The sequence below is a fragment of the Caretta caretta genome, chromosome 2 (genome assembly GCF_965140235.1).
Source record: "Caretta caretta isolate rCarCar2 chromosome 2, rCarCar1.hap1, whole genome shotgun sequence".
Classification (NCBI taxonomy): Eukaryota; Metazoa; Chordata; order Testudines; family Cheloniidae; genus Caretta; species Caretta caretta.
In genome coordinates, this window is record NC_134207.1 from 193560553 (window position 1) to 193580594 (window position 20042).

Consider the following 20042-nt stretch of genomic DNA (forward strand, 5'->3'; position numbering starts at 1 on the left):
GGCCAGAAAATGTGAATATATTTGTTCCCGTTTTTTACACTATTTCTAAGTGCAGTAACAAAATATGTAAAGTAATATAATGGAAGTATAATATACAACACATAGATATGCAATGTACTTGACCACAATGTTGAGGAATTACATTTTATTGCTGAAGCCTCTATTTCCCTTCCCACTTCCTTTCAAAATGTTAGGCTGTTTTATTTCTATTGCCTGCCTTCTTCATTTTTTCAGTCAATAGTCCTCCTTCAGTAGCCAGAGATCCTTGTTGGAGCGATTCATGTCAGATCTTCTCTTCCTCTAGCCTTTTCCCCTCTGCCTTGAAGGTAGAAAGTGCTTTCTGTACAGTGTTTCTTATTCCTCTCAACCTGGAAGGAAGGGATTGAAATTTAGTTAATTTGAACGATCATTGGACTAGCTATACAGTTCTACTTCCTATTGTCTCAATAGTGTGCATTCATGTCCTCACACCTTTTTTTTGTTCTTTCCACTCTCCTATCTCTTCTGTGTGTCTTAACCCCTCCTTCTACCTTTCTGGGTCTCTGCTTCCTCAAGATTGCATCTATGCTTGTGCCATCACTGCTATAACAGTGGTGAAGTGATGCAGTCAGTCCCAGCCAGTTTGCTGGGAAAGCACTACGCAGGAATAATACTGACATAAAAGCAGCCCTCCATTGCTGCAGGCCTACTGTAAGAGAAGGGGGGGGTGGATTGAAGGGGAAAATATAGTCTTTTGTCCACATTCAAAGAAAAGAACAGTGGGGAAAATAGTACTTGTGCCATTGCTGGTGTTGCAGATTGGTTGTCTACTAGTAGCAGTATGTGAAACTGACTGACGGTATTCAGCAAAAACAACGAGGAGTACTTGTGGCACCTTAGAGACTAACAAATTTATTTGGGCATAAGCTTTCATGGGCTAAGACCCACTTCATTAAATGCATGGAGTGGAAAATACAGTAGGAAGATATATATACATAGTACATGAAAAGATGGGAGTTGCCTTACCAATTCTAATGAGACCATTCAATTAAAGTGGGATATTATCAGCAGGAGTAGTTTCACTTTGCTCTTGAGTACTGCTGCTCTGTGAAGGAGCAGAAACACAGCCGTGATTCTTGTCTGTGGAAAGAGTTCTGTAATATGGGATTTCTATGATCTCTGTGCCAAATTCAACCCTTGGTATCTTACATCACTTTTGTAAACTCAAGTTCTGGTCTGCCTTTTCTCACATGAGTTTAATTAAGTAAAATGAATTTTTTGTTTTTGTTTTTAATAAAGAATAGTTATTAATAAAACTGGTACGTATTTGCTTGCTTAAAATTAATTTGAATGTGTACTGTAATAGGTGAGAACTTTATTTATAGACTCTGACCGCTACTCCAAGTGTTACTGAGTAGTATACATTGGCCTTTGTTTTACCCAACTGAAAGATTAGATCAGCTATACATCTAAGGTGTTGAAAGAGCATTGCCTGTTCCAACAAGAGTCTGGAATAAATTGCTTTAATAAACAGACTCCAGATTCACTCATTTCATGTGGTTGAATGGGAATAATGTGACTGCTTTGTCTAACGTATGCCCATTTTCGGAGACCTGCAATCACAAATGTACCAATATTGTGTGATGGTCTATAACTTTTGAAATGTGGCAGAAATTCTAGCAGATAAGCTCTTGATATAGAAGCTACAGACAGCCTTTGTAAATCATAAATTGTCACTTTCTGAGAGTCATAGTGAGGACTAAATGTTTAAGTTAACTTTAATCAGATCCTAGAGTTCTGTTCTTAAGCAATATGAAAATGGATACCCTTTATGCATTCTGTGCACTTAAATACAACAGATGTGCTCAGCTTCTCTCTGGTGCTCACTTGATCTGAGGCAGCCAGTGACGTAGCTTGGTTTCCATGGCAGTGACTTCGTGTTATGTAAGGAAGTTGAATGTACACTGCCCTGGTTGTTAAGGTTCTGAGAATCTTTCTTGGACAATCCTTTCCCGATCAACCTTTTAAAAGATCATTAAAAGTATGTGAAGTGTTTCAGGTTCTGTTAATTGGTTAGTAATTAATACCACTTCTAATTTATGTTAGTAATTACAGCAGTGAATATGTAGGTCAGTGGTCCATGGTTCTAAAGGTCAAATCTGACCCTGAAATCTGCACTGTGGTTTTCACTAGAAAATCTTGATGACTATGTGTACACCTCACAGGAATTAATATAGATATGGCTTCAGTCTACCTTTCTGAAATCAGTGTATATTTCCAGTCTTGTAGCCCCTGTGTTAGTGCTGTAAGCATCAAAAGGTGCACCCTAAATTTCACAATTTGCTCCCTGTACTCCCCCCCCACCAAACTCCTCATCTCTTGCTAATTTGCCCTCCTCAGAAATGTATGCTTTAACTTTGAAATGAAAAATTTATTCATCATATAGCCTTCTTTTGGCTCGTCACTAAGATGTTAACTATTTTTGTATATAGCAGATTTTTAAATTTTCATATTTTAAATGCAGAATTTTATTAAGTACATTACATCACAAGTTCTTAAACTGAGGGTTGGGAATCGTAGGTAAATTGCGCCCTCAGAGCGAGAGCATATAGGGAAGAGTGGACTCACCGCTACTTCAGTTCCTTCTCAACTGCCTGCAGCTCAAGATGAAGCAAAGTGTCTGCTGCTTCTTAGTAGCCATTACCAGTTCTTCTTCTTCTTTTTTTTTTTTTTAGTTTATTCTTTTATTTTTTGAGTATTTATTCCCCCTTCCCTTGTTTGCAGAAATCTCTGGGTTTTGGGGGGTGGTTCTCCCCCATCGATTTCCTGGTATGTGACTAATTCTTTGGCCTTTCAACTGGTCTTACTGTGGGGTGTGCCAAAAGCCCCAGGATTCAAAGCCTGCCAGACCTGCAATAGACTTTTTCCCCTAGAGTGCCGAGCACTCTAGCTGTCTCCGGTGTTCAGAGACTCCCACATCCTGTTGAAGCGCAAAGCTTGCACTGGGTTTAAGAGCAGATATCCCAAGGAATAGGTGGTAGGAGTAAAGCTTCTCCTTAAGGAATGCGCTCTAAAGCCTGCAGTGTCCAAGTCATGTCCCCCCAGTACTTCAGTGACCGCTTCAGAGATGAAGCGCTCTAGGAAACAAAAGCATCCTTCTCCTCGTAGAACAGCGGTTCTCAAACTGTGGGTCAGGACCCCAGAGTGGGTCCTGACCCCATTTTAATGGGGTCACCAGGGCTAGCTTAGATTTGCTGGAGTCCAGGGCTGAAGCTGAAAACCCAAAGGCTTCAGCCAGGCATGGCAGGGCTCAGGTTACAGACCCTTTGTCTGGGGCTGAAGCCCTTGGGCTACTGCTTTGTTCCCCCGCCCAGGGCGATGGGGGGCTCAGGCTTTGGCTTCGACTTCCTTCCTCCCTTTCTCCCTCCCTCCTCTTCCCCCCCCCCGGTGGTGGGCTCAGTTTTGGTCTCCCCTCCTGGGGTCGTGTAGTAATTTTCATTGTCAGAAGGGGGTCATGGTGGAATGAAGTTTGAGAACGCTTGTAGAACCTCCAGGAAAAGAGGGAGATCACTGCTAAGAACTGAACCTTATGCCCTGGAATGGGTACCTCCGAGGCTTCAACAGACATTGGCACTGGGGCTTAGGTATTGTCTAAATAGACAATTCAGGATAAGCCTGCTAATAAGCACTGGTGAGAGTCATCTTCTCTGGTGCCATCTAGGCATTGAGATCCCTCTACATGTAAAGACTCAAGGAAGCCCAAGGCACTGGTACTGTCTTCCTCTCTGGTGTCACTGTGAGAATCATATCACTTGGAGTGTAGAGACACCACCTTGACAATCACTTTGGCACCATCCTCAGTGGCATCTTATTTGCCATTTCCATTACCACAGGCCTGTGGCATTCTCAAGGTTCCTGTTACAAAAGGACCTGTTTGTGTTGGAGGAACTGGAGTCTCCCCTCTTGTGGGTTACTGAGAGTCTGGGGTATCTTTTAGACTCCATTGAGTCCTCATCAGGGTACACCTCCTGAGGTGTCAGGTAGTAAGCTGAGGAAAAGCCCCACACCAGGATTTTGGAGTCAGAGGTGTTATCCCCAGAGTCCAAAAGGAAGGATCTAGGCATTGGTGCCAGAGATGGTACTGGAGGAGCTGATAGATGGGTAAGTATTGGGAGACAGACACCTGCTGCAAGGTGAAGAGAGGAGATGCCTGATAGGCATGGCAGTAGCTGTGGAGATCTTGTGGATCTTGGGCTGGAAGATGTAGATGAAGGAGCTCTTTTAAGAATCTTGCTACCATGGCATCGGAGAAGATTGATATTCCCTGAATGGGGGAATGAAATGCCAGTATCACTGCTAGATGCACTTTCAGTGAACTAACTGCAGGCCCCAGTGACTGAAGGGGCAACATAAACTCCAAAATGTCCTGGATAGAGATCAGTGTTGGTTGGATTCTGCAGGCTAATGACCACACCAAAAATCACTTTCATTTCACTAAATAGGCCATCTTGGTGGAAGGTTTTCTATTGAAGGAGGACTTGTTGGACAGCTGCCAAACACAGCTCTTCGTCCTCATTCAGCCATGCAGCAGCCATGCTCTGAGATGCAGGGAGCTGAGCACAAGATGCAAGGTGTGGCCTTGGTTCTGAGTAAGTTGGGGTGGGGACAAAGCAGTATGGGAGTCTTAACAGACAGTCCAAGAAGGTTGGAAAACCAGCACTGTCTTGGCCATGCCAGGGCAGTGAGAATGAGCTTGGCCTGATCCGCCCTGAGCTTGAGGATAACCTGAGGGATGATCTGGATTGCAGGAAATGTGTACAGGAGAGCTGACTGTCAACTGAGGTGGAAAGTGTCGGACAGGGAGTGTGGACCGAGGGCCCCTTGAGAGCAGAACAGATTACCTTGTATCAAACAGGTCAATTATTGGGATGACCCAAGCTATGAAGATCACCCACACTTGTCTTCAGGGACCATGTGTGACTCAGGGAAAAATACCTGCTGAGATGGTCACAAGATGATTCTGAACCCCAGGCAAATGAACAGCTATTGGAGTAATGTTCTCCTCGATGCAGAACTGCCATGGCCTGATCACATGTAGGCAGAGAAACATGGAGTGTGCTTCCTCTTGCTTGTTCACAGCATTGCTGTGGTATTGCCAGTAAGTATGTGAACCACTGAGTCTCTGATACAGTCCTGAAAAGTATGACATTCATTTTTAATGGCCTGAAACTCTAGCACGTCAATATGGAGTGAGGCCTCCTGCTCCGACCACAGCCCCAGTACTTCCAGTGATCCGAGGTACCCCTCTCAACCCATTAGGGAGGTGCTGGTAAAAACCGACCTGGTTGGCAAGCTCTGGATAAAGTGAATGTCTTGGCAGACACTGCAAGGAGTCCAGAACCAGTGGAGGAAGGCAAACCAGTCTGTCTTAGAGGGTGAAGAGTAGGACAGTAAACCATCCTGAGTCACATTTGAATGGAGCAAAGGTACAACCTTGCAAAATTGGATCACCTGCGTGCAAGCAAACACGTGGCTCAGGAGTCTCAGATGTATCTGAACAATCATGGAAGGCTGAGACTGCAGACTGAGGCAAAAGTGGCAAATTGTCTGAAAACAGTTGGCAGAAATGCTTTCAACGTCTTGGAATTTAACAGTGAACTCTATTTTCTGAGTAGGAGACAAGTTTGATTTCCTTGTGTTTCGGATGAGACTCAGATGGTTGAGCAAGCACAGTGTGATGCTGACATGAGCAAGAACTTCCTCTCTGGATCTGCCTCTCCAATAATCAATCATCCAGATGTGGGAAGATGTGAATTCCCTTGTTCCTGAAATACTCCCTAACAATGACTATGCATTTGGTAAAAACCTGGGGAGCAGAAGAGAGGCTGAATGGAAACACTGTGTATTGAAAGTGGCTCTCTCTCCAAGTAATCAAAGGAATTGTCTGTGGCTCAGCAAAATCGACACATGGAAGTATGTGTCCTGAAGGTCCAGAGCAGCAAGCCAGTCATTCTGAAACAATGCAGGGAGAAAAGTCGAGAGCGACCATTCAGAACCTCATGTACCTGATATAGTTATTCAGGTGGCAAAAGTTGAGGATGGGTCTTACCCCTCCCTTTGGCTTCACTGCAGGGAAGTACTGGGTGTAGAAGCCGTAACCCCGGGGTTCTGGTGGAACCTCCTCTACTGCTCCCAAAGCCAGTAGAGTGGACCTGCTTGAGGAGCGGTATTTTGTGAGAGAAATCCCTGAAGACAGACAGGGAGGAAGGTTGGGGAGGATGTGTGGAAAGGAACTGCATGGCATAACCTGATTTGATGACACTTAGGACCCAGCATTGTGAAAGTGAGATGAGAAGGGAGGAGCGACGACTGGAACAGTGCTCTGGACTAAGGATTCAAAATGGGTACTTTGGGAGGTGCTGGAGGGAGGGCATGTGGATTGGCCAAACCCTGAGCCCACCTGCTTCCTCCTGTGAGATCTGTTCCCCTTTCTGGGGTAGTCCCGTTTGTGCGGGAAGAGGGAAAGCCTGGGAAACGTGCTGCAGATGCTGCTGCTGCTATTGCTGTTGAATGCTGTAGTTGCACCACTGGTGTGTACATCCCTCTCGCAGAACTGTAGGATAGCCCTGGAATCCTTGCAGGCGTATGGCATCTCATCAGTTTTGTCTGAGAACAGTGGTTGGCTGTCAAAGGGCAAGTCCTCAATGGCTTGCTGGACATTGGGACAGTGCCTGAATTCCACAGTAAGGAAGCTCTCCCATGGTAACTGCAGAGGCTATCACCCTGGCTGAGACGTCTGTGATGTCTAGCAGAGACTGCAAGGACATCTTAACCACCAAGCAACCCTTGGTGACACATGCCTCTCATGAGGCCTCGGCAGCTGGTCTGTGAACTTTGATGTAGCTGTCCAGTTAACAAAACCATATTTGGACTGCAAGGCTTGCTCATTAGCAATTCACATCTGTAAGGAAGAGGAGGTGTAAATCTTCCTGCCCATCAGGTCTGTTCATTTAGAAACCCTATCCTTAGGGGTTGACTTAAACCTGCCCTATCGGGCTCTGTCGTTCACTGCAACTAGGGAATCTGGGGCTGGAGGGAAGTAAATGGGTATTCTCCTGCAAGAACTGCCTTGGTACTGAGGGAAGCAGCTACGCGCTGCAAAAGGTCTTGGTACTGTTTAAAATCTCCGTTACCAAAGGGAAGGATGAACCAGGTAGCATGGAATTGTTCAGAGATGAAGGGCATCCTGTTTTAGGGCTTATAGACCGTGGTAGGATGGCTCTGGAGGCTCCGCAGAGAGGTGGTCTGCCGGTGCCTTGGCTTGTGGCAGATGAATGTTCACCACCACACACCTGGCCAGTAGTCACACCTTTGAGCGAGACAAAGAGAGGGACCTCCATGACAAGGAGTGTCCCATGGATTTCGTGGAGGCCACTGGCATGGATAAGGCATTGATGGCCAGTAGGCACCAGGCCAAGAGCCCTTGTCCTGACCACGAGACAAATGCCAATCCCATAATGGTCCTGTGGTCCCGGATGTGGTCAGGTAATGGAGAGTGGGAGGATGGTAACCCAAGTCAGATGCTGAGGAACTTTGGGATTCTGGAGATAAGGGCAGATAACAGTACAATAAGGAACTGTCACTCTTGAGGATGATAGAAACAAATATATAAAGAAATGACAAGATTGTTTGGTAAACTAATATGCTGTATGGAATGGTAGACGTGTAAGAAGATTCCAAAAATGTGTAGCAGTGCATTTTGTCCGTGGCATAGAAAAGACTAATTTGATATCCTGGCAAGCTGTGTTGTTATAAATATTTTGGGTTGTAAGTTCTAGTAAGAAAAAATCTGTTTCAACTCTTTTTGGGAAAGATGTTTAATGGTGTGTCCTCTTTCAAGCTATAGATGGTTAAAAAACAGGAAAGAAAAAACAAAACAAAAACCAAGCAGATCTAAAATCTCTAAATGTTGAGAGACCAGCACTGAGTTTTACTCTATTAACTACACTTGATCTTAGCTGAAAACAGCCGAGAAGTGCTAATTTGTCCAACATTTCTTATAATATAGAAAAAAGTGTAGACATCTTTCTAGACTGGGTGGGTGAAAAGATACAGTTTTAACCAGAGGATCTTGTTTGATGTTGGGGTCATTCATTGCTCTTTGACTAGTTGTGATAGTTTGAAATCAACTCAATTCTATGCAGGCTCTTCCATTATCTATTTTAAAGTGTCTTTGTCTATGAAATTACTCTGAAGAGTTGTTAAACATTTCCTGTTTTTCTTCAGTTTTTTACCACTTCCTTTTGCATTCTGCTAATCGTCTCCTACAAAGTGTTTGGTATGAGCAGTAAATATAACATTTGATCTGTTTAACTGTTTTCTGTAACACATGGTTTTAGCCTGATTTGAATGGAGTCTTCAAACTTTATAGACTCATATTGCCTAACTTTTATTTTTTGATGTGCTCTCACACCATTTCCCTTTGCCAAAAAACCCCACTCCTGATGAAGCCCTATATACTAAATTGGAGGCAAGAGAGGAAGAAGTTCAGTAAGGTCTATTGCTGTTGAATGGTCTAGCAAGAGTAGTGGAAGTCTCAATGGTTATTTTAACCCTAAACTAAAAGCACTCAAAGTATACTCTATGCAACAGTCCTTCTCTTTTGGAGATAAGTAAGGTAACCCAACTACTAATTGGTATCTTTTTCTTGAAAAGTATGCCACTCTCTAAGGCTCCTGGAAAAGAAAACAGATTGGGCACTGAAAAGGTCTTCTGGATTTGTTTGTTGGTCAGCTTGCTGCTACTTTTCATTCTCTCTGTGGCATGGTCACTAGCTGAGTGCTTAGGAGAGATTTAGCCCACCTTAAGAGGGAAGCATTGAAGTCCATTTTGCCGGATGTGCAGTTTCTTGCTGCATCCCTCCATGTAGCCCACAATTCATTCAGTGACTGACAATTACCCTACTAAAGAGAGATTTCTAATAATGTCCTAGCTTTCAACCTCATGGCTCTTGGGGTGGGAAGGATGCCTTTCAGGCATTTTTAATTTTTTTTGTAACAAATCAATTCTTCCAACTCCTCTTGTCCTTGCAGTTGACCAGTAAGAATTTTAGGCATTCTGCTAACGCCATAATTCTGTAAAGGTCTGCTCCCTCACGAGATGCATTGCTTTCTCTGCAAAGGCTTTAGACAAAAGGCCTTGCTTGTCAGTAAACTGAGTTCAGGACTCAGTTCTCTGTACCATTAAAGGAGGGGAGTGTGCCAAGTCTTCCAGTGGTCTCATAACTTCTCTAATTGTCTGTTTCCTTTTAGGAGTTAGGCTTAGGCTTCCTTTCAGATATATTATTTCCACTTAGATACTGTTGCTAGTTCTCAGAAAACTCTTAAAGTTCCATTCAAGCGAGTAATTTGTGTCCCTGAGACTCCCGGCTAAGTCATTTTGCCTGTAGCTTCTGATGTGAAGAGCAAGGAGCTTAAAGTTCTGTCTCTTCAACCACAGTTTCTATAGAGAAGGGGTGGGAGTGAAAACTGCGCCTTTGTTTCTACCCGCAGTGATTTCCCGGTTGTATTAGAACACAATGTGTTACAAAACTCCAGAGTAAAAAAGTACAGATTGTTATGAGGAAATAATATCACATTTGCCTGGACTATTTCAAAATACAACACTGTTAATTAAGTTTGGAATAGTTTATAGTTCTGAACTTTGACAGCACAGAATTATTGCAGCTACCATGTTCAGAGAAGGTGTTAAAGTATCTAGGCAATGCAGAAAGTCTTCAAGCCCTGTTTTTGGATCTTTGTTAAACCTGTTCTTTGTTTTGTACATATGTGAAAGTGATGGCTTCTTTAGTAACATAAAAGTATGTAATTCTAAAATATTACGTAGGCAGTTCAGTACTTCATTGAAGTTTGACTATGATCAAGAATTTGTCTTGTTTTTTTCATGTGATGGTATTAAAAACCAACCTTTTCCAACTTAATTACTAACAGCTTTTATTAGGGCTGTTGATTAATCGCAGTTAACTCATGTGATTAACTCAAACAAATTAATTGCAATTAAAAAAATTAGTCGTGATTAATCGCACTGTTAAACAGTAGAATACCAATGGAAATTTATTCAATATTTTGGATTTTTTGTACATTTTCAAATATATTCATTTCAATTACAACACAGAATACAAAGTGTACAATGCTCAATCTATATGATTTTTATTACAAATATTTGCACTGTAAAAATGAGAAACAAAAGATTTTTTTTTTCAATTCACCTCATAAAAGTACTGTAGTGCAATCTCTTTATCATGAAAGTGCAACTTACAAATGTAGGGTTTTTTGTTACATAACTGCAGTCAAAAACAAATCAATCTAAAACTTTAGAGCCTACAAGTCCACTCAGTTCTACTTCTTGATCAGCCAATTGCTAAGACAAACAAGTTTGTTACATTATGGGAGTTTAATGCTGTCCACTTCTTAATTACAATGTCACCTGAAAGTGAGAACAGGTATTCGCATGGCACTGTTGTAGCTGGGGTTACAAGATATTTATATGCCAGATGCGCTAAAGATTCATATGCCTCTTCATGCTTTGGCCATTGTTCCAGAGGACATGCTTCCATGCTGATGATGATCATTAAAAATATAATGCATTAATTAAATTTGTGACTGAACTCCTTGGGGGAGAATTGTATGTCTCCTGCTCTGTTTTACCTGCATTCTGCATACCTGCATATATTTCACATTGTATCAGCCTCTGATGATGACTCAGCACATGTTATTCATTTTAAGAACACTTTTGCTGCAAATTTGACAAAATGCAAAGAAGATACCAATGTGAAATTTCTAAAGATAGCTACAGCACTTGACCCAAGATTTAAGAATCTGAAGTGCCTTCCAAAATCTGAAAGGGATGAGGTGTGGAGCATGCTTTCAGAAATCTTAAAAGAGCAACAGTCAGATGCGGAAACTACGGAACCCGAACCACCAAAAAAGAAAATCAACCTTCTGCTGGTGGCATCTGACTGAGATGATGAAAATAAACATGCGTCAGTCTGCATTGCTTTGGATCATTATCAAGCAGAACCCATCATCAGCATGGACGCATGCCCTCTGGAATGGTGGTTGAAGCATCAAGGGACATACGAATCTTTAGCGCATCTGGCATGTAAATATCTTGCAATATTTGTGGGTAAAAACACTTCAAAGATATATTTCCTCAAAAGAAATGTGTGGTATTTTAAATCTAGTTAATGAATATTATTTTATTATTCCAAACGTAAATTTGTAATACTTGTCTGTCCTGTTATGGATAAGATGTGAAATCTTCTAATTTAAAGTTAAACATTTGCAATTTAAAGCAGACAAACTATTTTATTGTGTGTGGGAAGGGACGGGTGGGGAGAAGGAAGATGTACTATTTGCTTAGCTCTCTTAAAAGGCCAATTAGAATATAGAAATACAGAAAAATTGTAGATAGTGTGTTTAAACAAGATTTTAAGGCAAAGTAGGTTAATTAAAACATATTTCAATAGTACACTGAACTCTCAAGAAAACGATGCAGTTGTCTGTTAATGAAACACATGAACGGAACATACTCTATGCATGAAGAGAATGGGCTCTTACAGTCTATATTTGTGTATGGGGGGAAGAATATTCCATGACATCCTCTTCAAATTTCTTGCAACTCAACTTTACAGTGAAAGAAAATCACTTGTTTAGACTTACACTAGGAAAGCATTCACTACAAATTACCTCCCATCCTGTAGAACTTTTAGAGAAGTTAATGTTGTAGGAGTTGATCCTGAAAAGTACTCTGTCTGGAACCATTCTGGTACCACTCTGGCAAATTATTGAAGCACATTTTAAATGTGTGAGTAGTCCCACTGAATTTACATGTATTGCTGTAGTGAGGCCACAGTGCTCAGTGCCTGCAGCATAGAGCTCACAAGCCATCATTAGCAGAAATCAAATGATTCTCTGGGTTAATGACAGGTTTCAGAGGAACAGCCGTGTTAGTCTGTATTCGCAAAAAGAAAAGGAGTACTTGTGGCACCTTAGAGACTAACCAATTTATTTGAGCATGAGCTTTCGTGAGCCACAGCTCACTTCATCAGATGTGCAGTTTCCACGGTACACATCTGATGAAGTGAGCTGTGGCTCACGAAAGCTCATGCTCAAATAAATTGGTTAGTCTCTAAGGTGCCACAAGTACTCCTTTTCTCTGGGTTAATATTGATCATAAATTAGAATTCTAAAGAAAATTAGGTTGAATTGCTCCTATTTATTTTTCAGCTAAACTATATAAAGAATAAATAGTTTATAACTAGTAACATGAGTGATTGTTCTAAAAATGAATAAATGCATATGATTTACACATGATTAAGTGAAATGTAGTTGTCTCTTTGAGTATGTTAACTACTCGGACATCTGTATTGCAACCCTCGCTCTTCCCATGACCCTCCATGGCAGGGAGTTTCAGAGCCTGGGTCGACTGACTTGGGGTCATGCTATGGGGCAAGAAATAGTAGTATAGATGTTCTTGCTTGGGCAGGAGCCTGGGCTCTGAAATCCAGTGAGGCGGAGGGTCTTCGAGCCTAGGCTCCACCCTGACTGGGAACGTCTACACTGCTTGTTTAGCCCTGTAGCACAAGCCCACGTCAGTTGATCTGGGCTCTGAGATTCACTGCTGCTGTGTGGGGTTTTTTTGGTTTGTTTGCAGTATTGTCGTACCCTGATTTAAGCCACAGAAAATGGAGCTTTTTTTAATAAAAAATATCTTATAGCATTGCCTTCACTCCTATATATAATCCATTAGCCAGTACTATACATATCTCCTGTTATCTGCAACACTTCAGATCTTTGCTGACTATCATTTTGTCTTGTGAAGTTCTTTAGTAGTGCTTCCTTCTGAGAGTTAACTTTTTAAAATTGACTGAATAGATTGAAGTATTTGCATGTTGTAGAAAAAAGCGACATACTGCTCAGATGTACCACTATGATTACTTCTAATCTTTTGGTGTACGTCACCTTATCAGGAAATAAGAAAATTAATGCTTTGTTTTTCTACAAGATGTAATTGGAAGAAATCCATGTGTTAACTGCATTAAATGCTTGTTCCTAAATAATTTAGAAAAATTTAAACCTAACTGAAGATAATACCAATTACAAGCAGTGAACTAGATTAAAATATTTATAATAAAATGAATAGAGAAATGTAATTTGGGATTTACCAGTAAAATAAAAAATCTAATTCATCGGTATCCCCAAAATCTTAAAAATGAGGGTTGTTCCACTGCTTCATCCAGTAACATGTAAATACTGAGAATTGTTTATTCTTGTCCTCCAGAAGGGGCAGATACAGTAGCCATAAACCTTACCTTTTCAGTAATATGTACCCAGTTATAAGGTAGTCTATACATTCTCTAGTTTTGAATGAGCAAAATAGTCTGACTTTGAATAAATATTTGCCACAAAATGAGAGAGGATTCTGTTAACAAATTCAGATGTTTTATTCACAATTAATTGTAATCATGAGCAATCGTAAAGCTTTAACAATGGAAAAAGGTCAACTTTTATTGAAATTCAGTATTAAATGCAGCAAAAATGGAGGTGTCAGGAAATAGATATTTAAGATTGTAATGCACTCCCATATTTTTCTGCATGGCTTTAAATCATAAATTTTGGTCCTTCCATCCAAAATCTTAAAGCTGTCAGTAAAATGTAGAACCTATTGTATTTTGTACTTCATTACAAAGGAATTGTAAATTCCACAGTTAATGCCTATAAAGACAATCTGATGATGATACTTAAATTAGTTAGAAACCTTAATGGAAATTTAGCAAACACTTTACATTGGCAGTATTTTTTCTGTCTCTCTGGCAATAAGTTTAAAACATGTATTATAATTTACAGATATATGGAGCCTGGGTGTTATCCTGTTCATGTTGGTATGTGGACAACCACCATTCCAAGAAGCAAATGACAGTGAAACACTGACTATGATCATGGACTGCAAATACACAGTGCCATCGCATGTGTCCAAAGAATGTAAAGAGTAAGTAAAATATTAAGTAATTTGGTAGCATTCATAGATATGTATACTACCAACAAATTATCTAGAATCTGGTTCCTCAGGTGCCAGGAAGTTTTTATTGATACTATTTTTAACAGAGCTTCCAATGCTAAAATTCCCTGCTATGTTACCAGCAGTTTCCTTAACTTGTTAATTCTTCTGTTAGCACCAGTTAAATAGCTTCTTTACATCTTTAATCTCTTTGCCTCTTTCAGTCTTTATCAAAGTTGACTGAATTTGTTCCTTTGAAACGTTTTGAGCCTGAGACTCTCCACACATTTGTATTAGGCAAAGTTGTCACAGATTTTTGGGTTGCGGCGGTGATAAGTAAACCATTATTTGTCTGAATAGTTGTTCAAGGATATTGTCACTAGCTGTTATGCTCAAGTATACGGCACCAGGCTTTTGCTTATCTCCTACTAAAATTGCAATCCCAAAATCAACATACCGGGTGTCAAGGAAAAAATATCTATGTAAATAGCACATGCCACTTAGGAATCATGACTCATTTTGAGATGTTTATTCTGGAATGTTCACTGCAGCTCTTTGACAATTTTGAATCGTTCAGTACTCCCCATATGTTGAAGTCAGGTTGATGCATGTAGGCTTCAGCCCCTAAATGTAGATCCCCAAGATGTGAGATTCCCCCTTTCTAGTTAGAATTTTTATTCAGGCATAGCTAGAGTCCTCAGTAAATGACAGAATATTTTACCACTCCTACGCCTTGAATATCCTGGTGCAGTGGTGCCCAAACTTTTGCTTTAGTGTCTCCCCTTACCAGAAATGTAATGTGTCCGCGCCACTCCAGGCCAGGAGCAGAGGTGGGAGCTGGGGACAGGGGCTGGGAAGGGACCTGGGATTGGGGCAGAGCAAGGCTGGGTGGGGCCCGGGCCCTGCTGCGTCTCCCACTTTGGGGACCATTGTCCTAGTGCATGTATAAGATTTCAGGTTTCCTCTTATGCCAAACACTGGAGTTCAAGCAGAGCGTGATCTTTTGCATGGACCAGGTGAATGTTTTCCACCTTCTGGTGCTTGCTGTAATAGCCATACCTGCGTTCATATATGACGTGGAGTCTAGTGCATTTTTTAGTACTGCACTCAGTGTCATAAGTGAGCTGTAGTTATTTTTTGTGCTCTAGCTCTCAGTATTGAATTTGGATCTGCTGATTCCGCTGACTTAGCATAATCAGTAATGCAGAAAAGCTGTTCTTGTCACATCTTTTAGAAGTATCAATAGTTAACAATCCAGGAGAGGTATACGAGAAAGAATTAATCAGCTGAACACTACTAGAAGAAATTCCTTGAGACCCCATAAACCAATAACTATTTTTCCAATGAATGTATTGGGTGAAATTGTCACTGCCAAAACCAGAATTGGTAGGTCTGATCATTCTGTGCACCAGCCTCTCCCTCTCCCTTCCTCTCCCCTGTCTGTCTTCTCCCAAAAGATAGGATTTGATATGCCACATCTACTAGCCTCTTGTCAATAATCTGTATCAGGAAATACCAGGTCCTGTGTCGGTGGGTTTCAATTCTAAATGTGCAGTAAAGATTGTGATTTTTTTTTTCCCCCTCCACCACTTCTGACCATTTCTCCTGGGGAAGAGACTTTAAGAATCTCAGTAAGTAAGATATAGAGATGGTCCTGCTTTGGGTGAAAGAATCTTTGGATGTTTGTGATGCATTAGAAAGCATAGCAAAGTTGATGGATAAGCTCTGCACCCCTTTGTACGTGCAATACGAGGTAGAGTGAAAACTTTGGAAACCTACTATCTATACATAACACATCTTTTGGAGACAGAGACCATATTGGCAAAGGAGAAGAAAGCTGTCCTTTATTTTCCTGTGTCCCACCCAGCCGTCCTCTTTGAAATTTAAAAATTACAAGGGAAAAAGATAGACTAATGATATTCAGTATATGTCCCTCCTTTTTCATGGCAGTTTTTAGGAGTCAACAGTGCAGGCAATATAGGACCTCCTCTTTCCTTTGTAACTCCTTTCTCTACTCATATCATGATTCCCGTATTTAACAAAAAATAACTTGTGGAATACATTGCATTATAACGTGTAGTTAGATTGTTGTCCTGCCTAGCATGCTTGGTACGTGAGTTCAAGCATTCCTTCATAGCTGTGCCCCTTACCTTTTCTGCTACATTTTGAAGTGCTAAAGTTCCAATGGAGCATCAACACTAAACATCCTCCATCACCAGCTCCATGTCCTGTGCAAAGCAGATAAATTGGGGCAAATGCTGTCATTTGCCATGGCATAAACTGAAGTTCTGCATACATTAGGCAAGTAGAAATATGCTAGTCATACAATATCCATTCTCTATACATTCTGTGACAGTTTGTGCTTGGGTTACACTTCTGCCTGCTCGCAGTTGGAGACATATCACTTGATTTAGCATCTACCCACAAAGAAAAAGCTTGTCATTGCAGAGTCCTCAGCTCTTTCTCTCGACAGCTCCCCTTCCTCTTGCTGATACTTAAGAACTTAGGGCCTGGTTCCTACTTTAAAATAAAACACACTTTTCTTTGTTTGCAGTTTTGTTGTAGCAGTGTTGATCCCAGAATATTAGAGACATCATGGTGGGTGAGGTAGTATCTTTTATTTGACCAGACTTCTGTTTGTGAAAAGGACACGTTCATTTGAGAGCATAGTGATTCTCTTGTTTCATCCACACAGTTGTTGTTGGGGCATTTAAAGCACTCGATAAGGTGCACCACATGGTGTGATAAGCACATATAGGACCCAAGCATCTTGAAGGGTTTGTTGTGGAGGTATTGATTATTGTAGCAGTGGCGATACGTCTGCAAGTTTTGCATCTGTTGTTATGAGGGGCTTAGAATTGGTACGTCCTGGTCTGTGGGTGACATGAAATAGTCACTATGCTCTCAGGTGAACTCTCACATAAAAAAGATAAAAACACCCAATCGCTTGTGGGTAAACGCTTTCTTCACAAAACAATCTCTCCATATCTGACTTCTGAGTCCTTGTTCTCAAAGGAAACCAGCTCAACACCTTCAAAAGACAAGCCTGGGAACTGAAATTCATAACTTTGCTAGATACCAAAAATCATGGACTCAATGAAGACACTGGGTTTATGGCTCATTACAACAATCTGTAACCACTAATCCTGCTTTGTCCTATGATTGTAGAGGTATTAATTGGTCATTTCACCTTGAACGGTCTCTTGCAACATGTGTTAACTCCTTATCTCTTCCACCCTTCTATTTAGTTGTGACACTGAGTACCTTTCCCAGATCTGAAGAACACCTCTGTGTAAGCTCAGTAGCTTGTCTCTTTCACCAAGAGAAGTTGACCCAATACGAGATATTACCTTTCCCACCTTGTCTTTCTTACATTCTTTGTAATGCCTTACATTTGATGACAATAGCAAAAAATGTATTAATAATTTTAAAAAAACATTTATATTGGAGTAGCACCTAGAGGCCCACCTAGTTTGGGACATGACTTGAAAAGTACTGTGCCAACCAGTAGAAAATGAAAGTCCAGAAGAGTGTAGAGGTGAAAGAGCTCAAGTAAATCAAATGGAAATGGTGGCGTTTGCTATGTCTGCAGTTTTTATGATTCAGTTGCTTTATTCATTTCAGTTTTGCATTGTCATTTAGAGTATTTTTGTGAGTGCAGATTCAGGTTCCAGTCACACTGTACTTGCATTATTTTTACTGGAAGGTCTGAAAAGAGGCTAATATGAGCTCATAGTAACAAAAGGAAAACAGTCCTCTTCCTAGTGTTGCTGTTGTGATGGCTACTTTCTGAACATATTAGTACGTTTTGTTTATAGATTTATTTTTTGTTCCTAGTCTAATTACACGGATGTTACAGAGAGACCCAAAGCGAAGAGCGTCTTTGGAAGAGATTGAAAATCATCCATGGCTCCAAGGAGTTGACCCATCGCCTGCAACAAAGTACAATATCCCTCTGGTTTCATACAAAAACCTTTCTGAGGAAGAACACAATAGTATAATACAACGCATGGTCCTTGGCGATATAGCAGATCGAGATACAATAGTAGAGTAAGTTACCAATTTTCTACATGCAATTTGATGATTTTAACGTTATATTTAACTTGAGAATTACTAAAAAATTGAATGCAATCACAGAAAAATGACTTTCTGCTTCTTCCTAAATGCTGAGACAAAGCCCCACAGGAGATATTGAGCCTGTGATAGAGTTCTTTACTTGAAGTAGTGTAGATTTAATCTGATGAATTAATTTTAAGTGCAGTTCTACTCTGAAAAATAATTCTGCAAAGACAGGATTTTATTTTTAATGTCTCACTTACTCCTTATCAGATCCGTTCAGTTTACGAATAAAAAGTGTCAAATTCACCATGAGCACCAGTTAAATTGGATTCTTCTTCGAGTGCTTGTTCATGTCGATTCCAGGTAGGTGTGTGCACACCACGTGCACAGTCGTCAGAAGGTTTTCCCCCTATCGGTACCTGTTGGGTCAGCTGTGGAGCCTCCTGGAGTTGCATCTTCATGGCAGCGTATATAGGTCCCTGCCGACCTGCCACCTCTTCAGTTTCTTCTTACTGCCAGTGATGATTGTTAGAGCAGCTCTTCTCTTGCTATGGCAAGTGATCCCCTAGTGGACTGTCTCTAGTGTTTCTGTATAGTTAAAAACTTAGTATTAGTTAGGGTTTTTTTGGGGGGGGGGCGCACACTTAGGCAGACTCAAGGCCTTTGGTTTCAGGCAGAACTTCCATTGCTAATCAATGTCAGGGAGATACGAGCGGTCTGCCTTGCTTGCCAGACGTTCCAGGCCCATCTGCAGGCCAGATGTGTGTCGGTCAATAGCAGTACGCAACACATCATCAGCGACATTCTATATAAACAGACAGGGTGGTCCTCGCTCCTCTCCCCTGTGCTGGGAAGTCCTCCAGCTGTGGGACTTCTGCATTGCCCATTCGATACATCTAGAGGCATCATACCTTCCAGGTTCCCAGAATGAGCTGGCCGATCATTTCAGCAGGTCATTTTACAATCATGAGTGGTCCCTCTGCCCAGATGTTGTTATCAACATCTTTTAATGGTGGGGGTTTCCCCAAATAGATTTGCTTGTAAAGAAGTACAACAGGAAGTGTCACCAGTTTTGCTCCTTCCTGAATCACAGCCTGGGCTCGCTTGCAGATGCTTTTCTCTTCCCTTGGAAGTACCACCTACTATATGCTTCCTGCCCTTCCCACTTGTACATAAGGTATTGCTGAAAAATCAGAAGGGAGAGAGCATCAGTGATCTTAATAGCACCAGTGTGGCCTCGCCAATGCTGGTTTACCATGCTTCTAAACCCGTCGGCGGACACGCCAATAATTCTGCCTCTGGTCCCGGATTTGATCACCCAGGAACACGACTGCCTCCAGCATCCCAATCTATAGTCGTTCCATCTCACGGCATGGAAACTCCATGGCTGAACCCCTTGGAGCTTACATGCTTAGACCCTGTTAGAGAGGTCCTCCTTAACAGCAGGAAGCCATCCATGAGGGCCACCTATCTGGCCAAGTGGAAAAGATTCTCCATTGCGGCATTACAGAAGCACACTCCACCCTTACAGGCATCAATTTCCTTTATCCTAGACTTTTTGCTGCATCTAAAACAGCGAGGTCTGTCAGTGTCATCAATAAAAGTGCACCTGGCCGCTATTTCAGCTTTCCACCCCAGTGCAGCCAATCAGTTGGTTTTCGTGAACCCCATGGTGAGCCACTTCCTCAAGGGATTAGACAGATTGTACCCTCAAGTAAAACAGCCAGCTCCTCCATGGGATCTCAACCTTATGCTCTCTGGACGGATAGGACCTGCTTTCGAGCCCTTGGCAACATTCTCCCTACTCTACCTCTCCTGAAAAATAGTGTTCTTGGTAGCTATATCATCAGCCAGGAGGGTGTCCGAGTTTAAGGCTTTAATTCGGAGCCCCCATACACGGTCTTCTGTAAAAACAAGGTGCAGCTGTGACCGCACCCAGCCTTCCT

At 41.5% G+C, this 20042-nt stretch overlaps 1 protein-coding gene across 6 annotated transcripts in view; it reads left to right on the plus strand.

Moving 5' to 3' along the window:
- Positions 1-20042, plus strand: part of SNRK (SNF related kinase) — a 76524-nt gene that overhangs the window by 38248 nt on the left and 18234 nt on the right. For all 6 annotated transcript variants that reach the window (XM_048838686.2, XM_048838687.2, XM_048838688.2 and 3 more), the window contains 2 exons: positions 13887-14028; positions 17875-18087. In XM_048838686.2, the coding sequence (XP_048694643.1) occupies positions 13887-14028; positions 17875-18087 (355 nt within the window). The remainder of the gene's footprint in view (positions 1-13886; positions 14029-17874; positions 18088-20042) is intronic.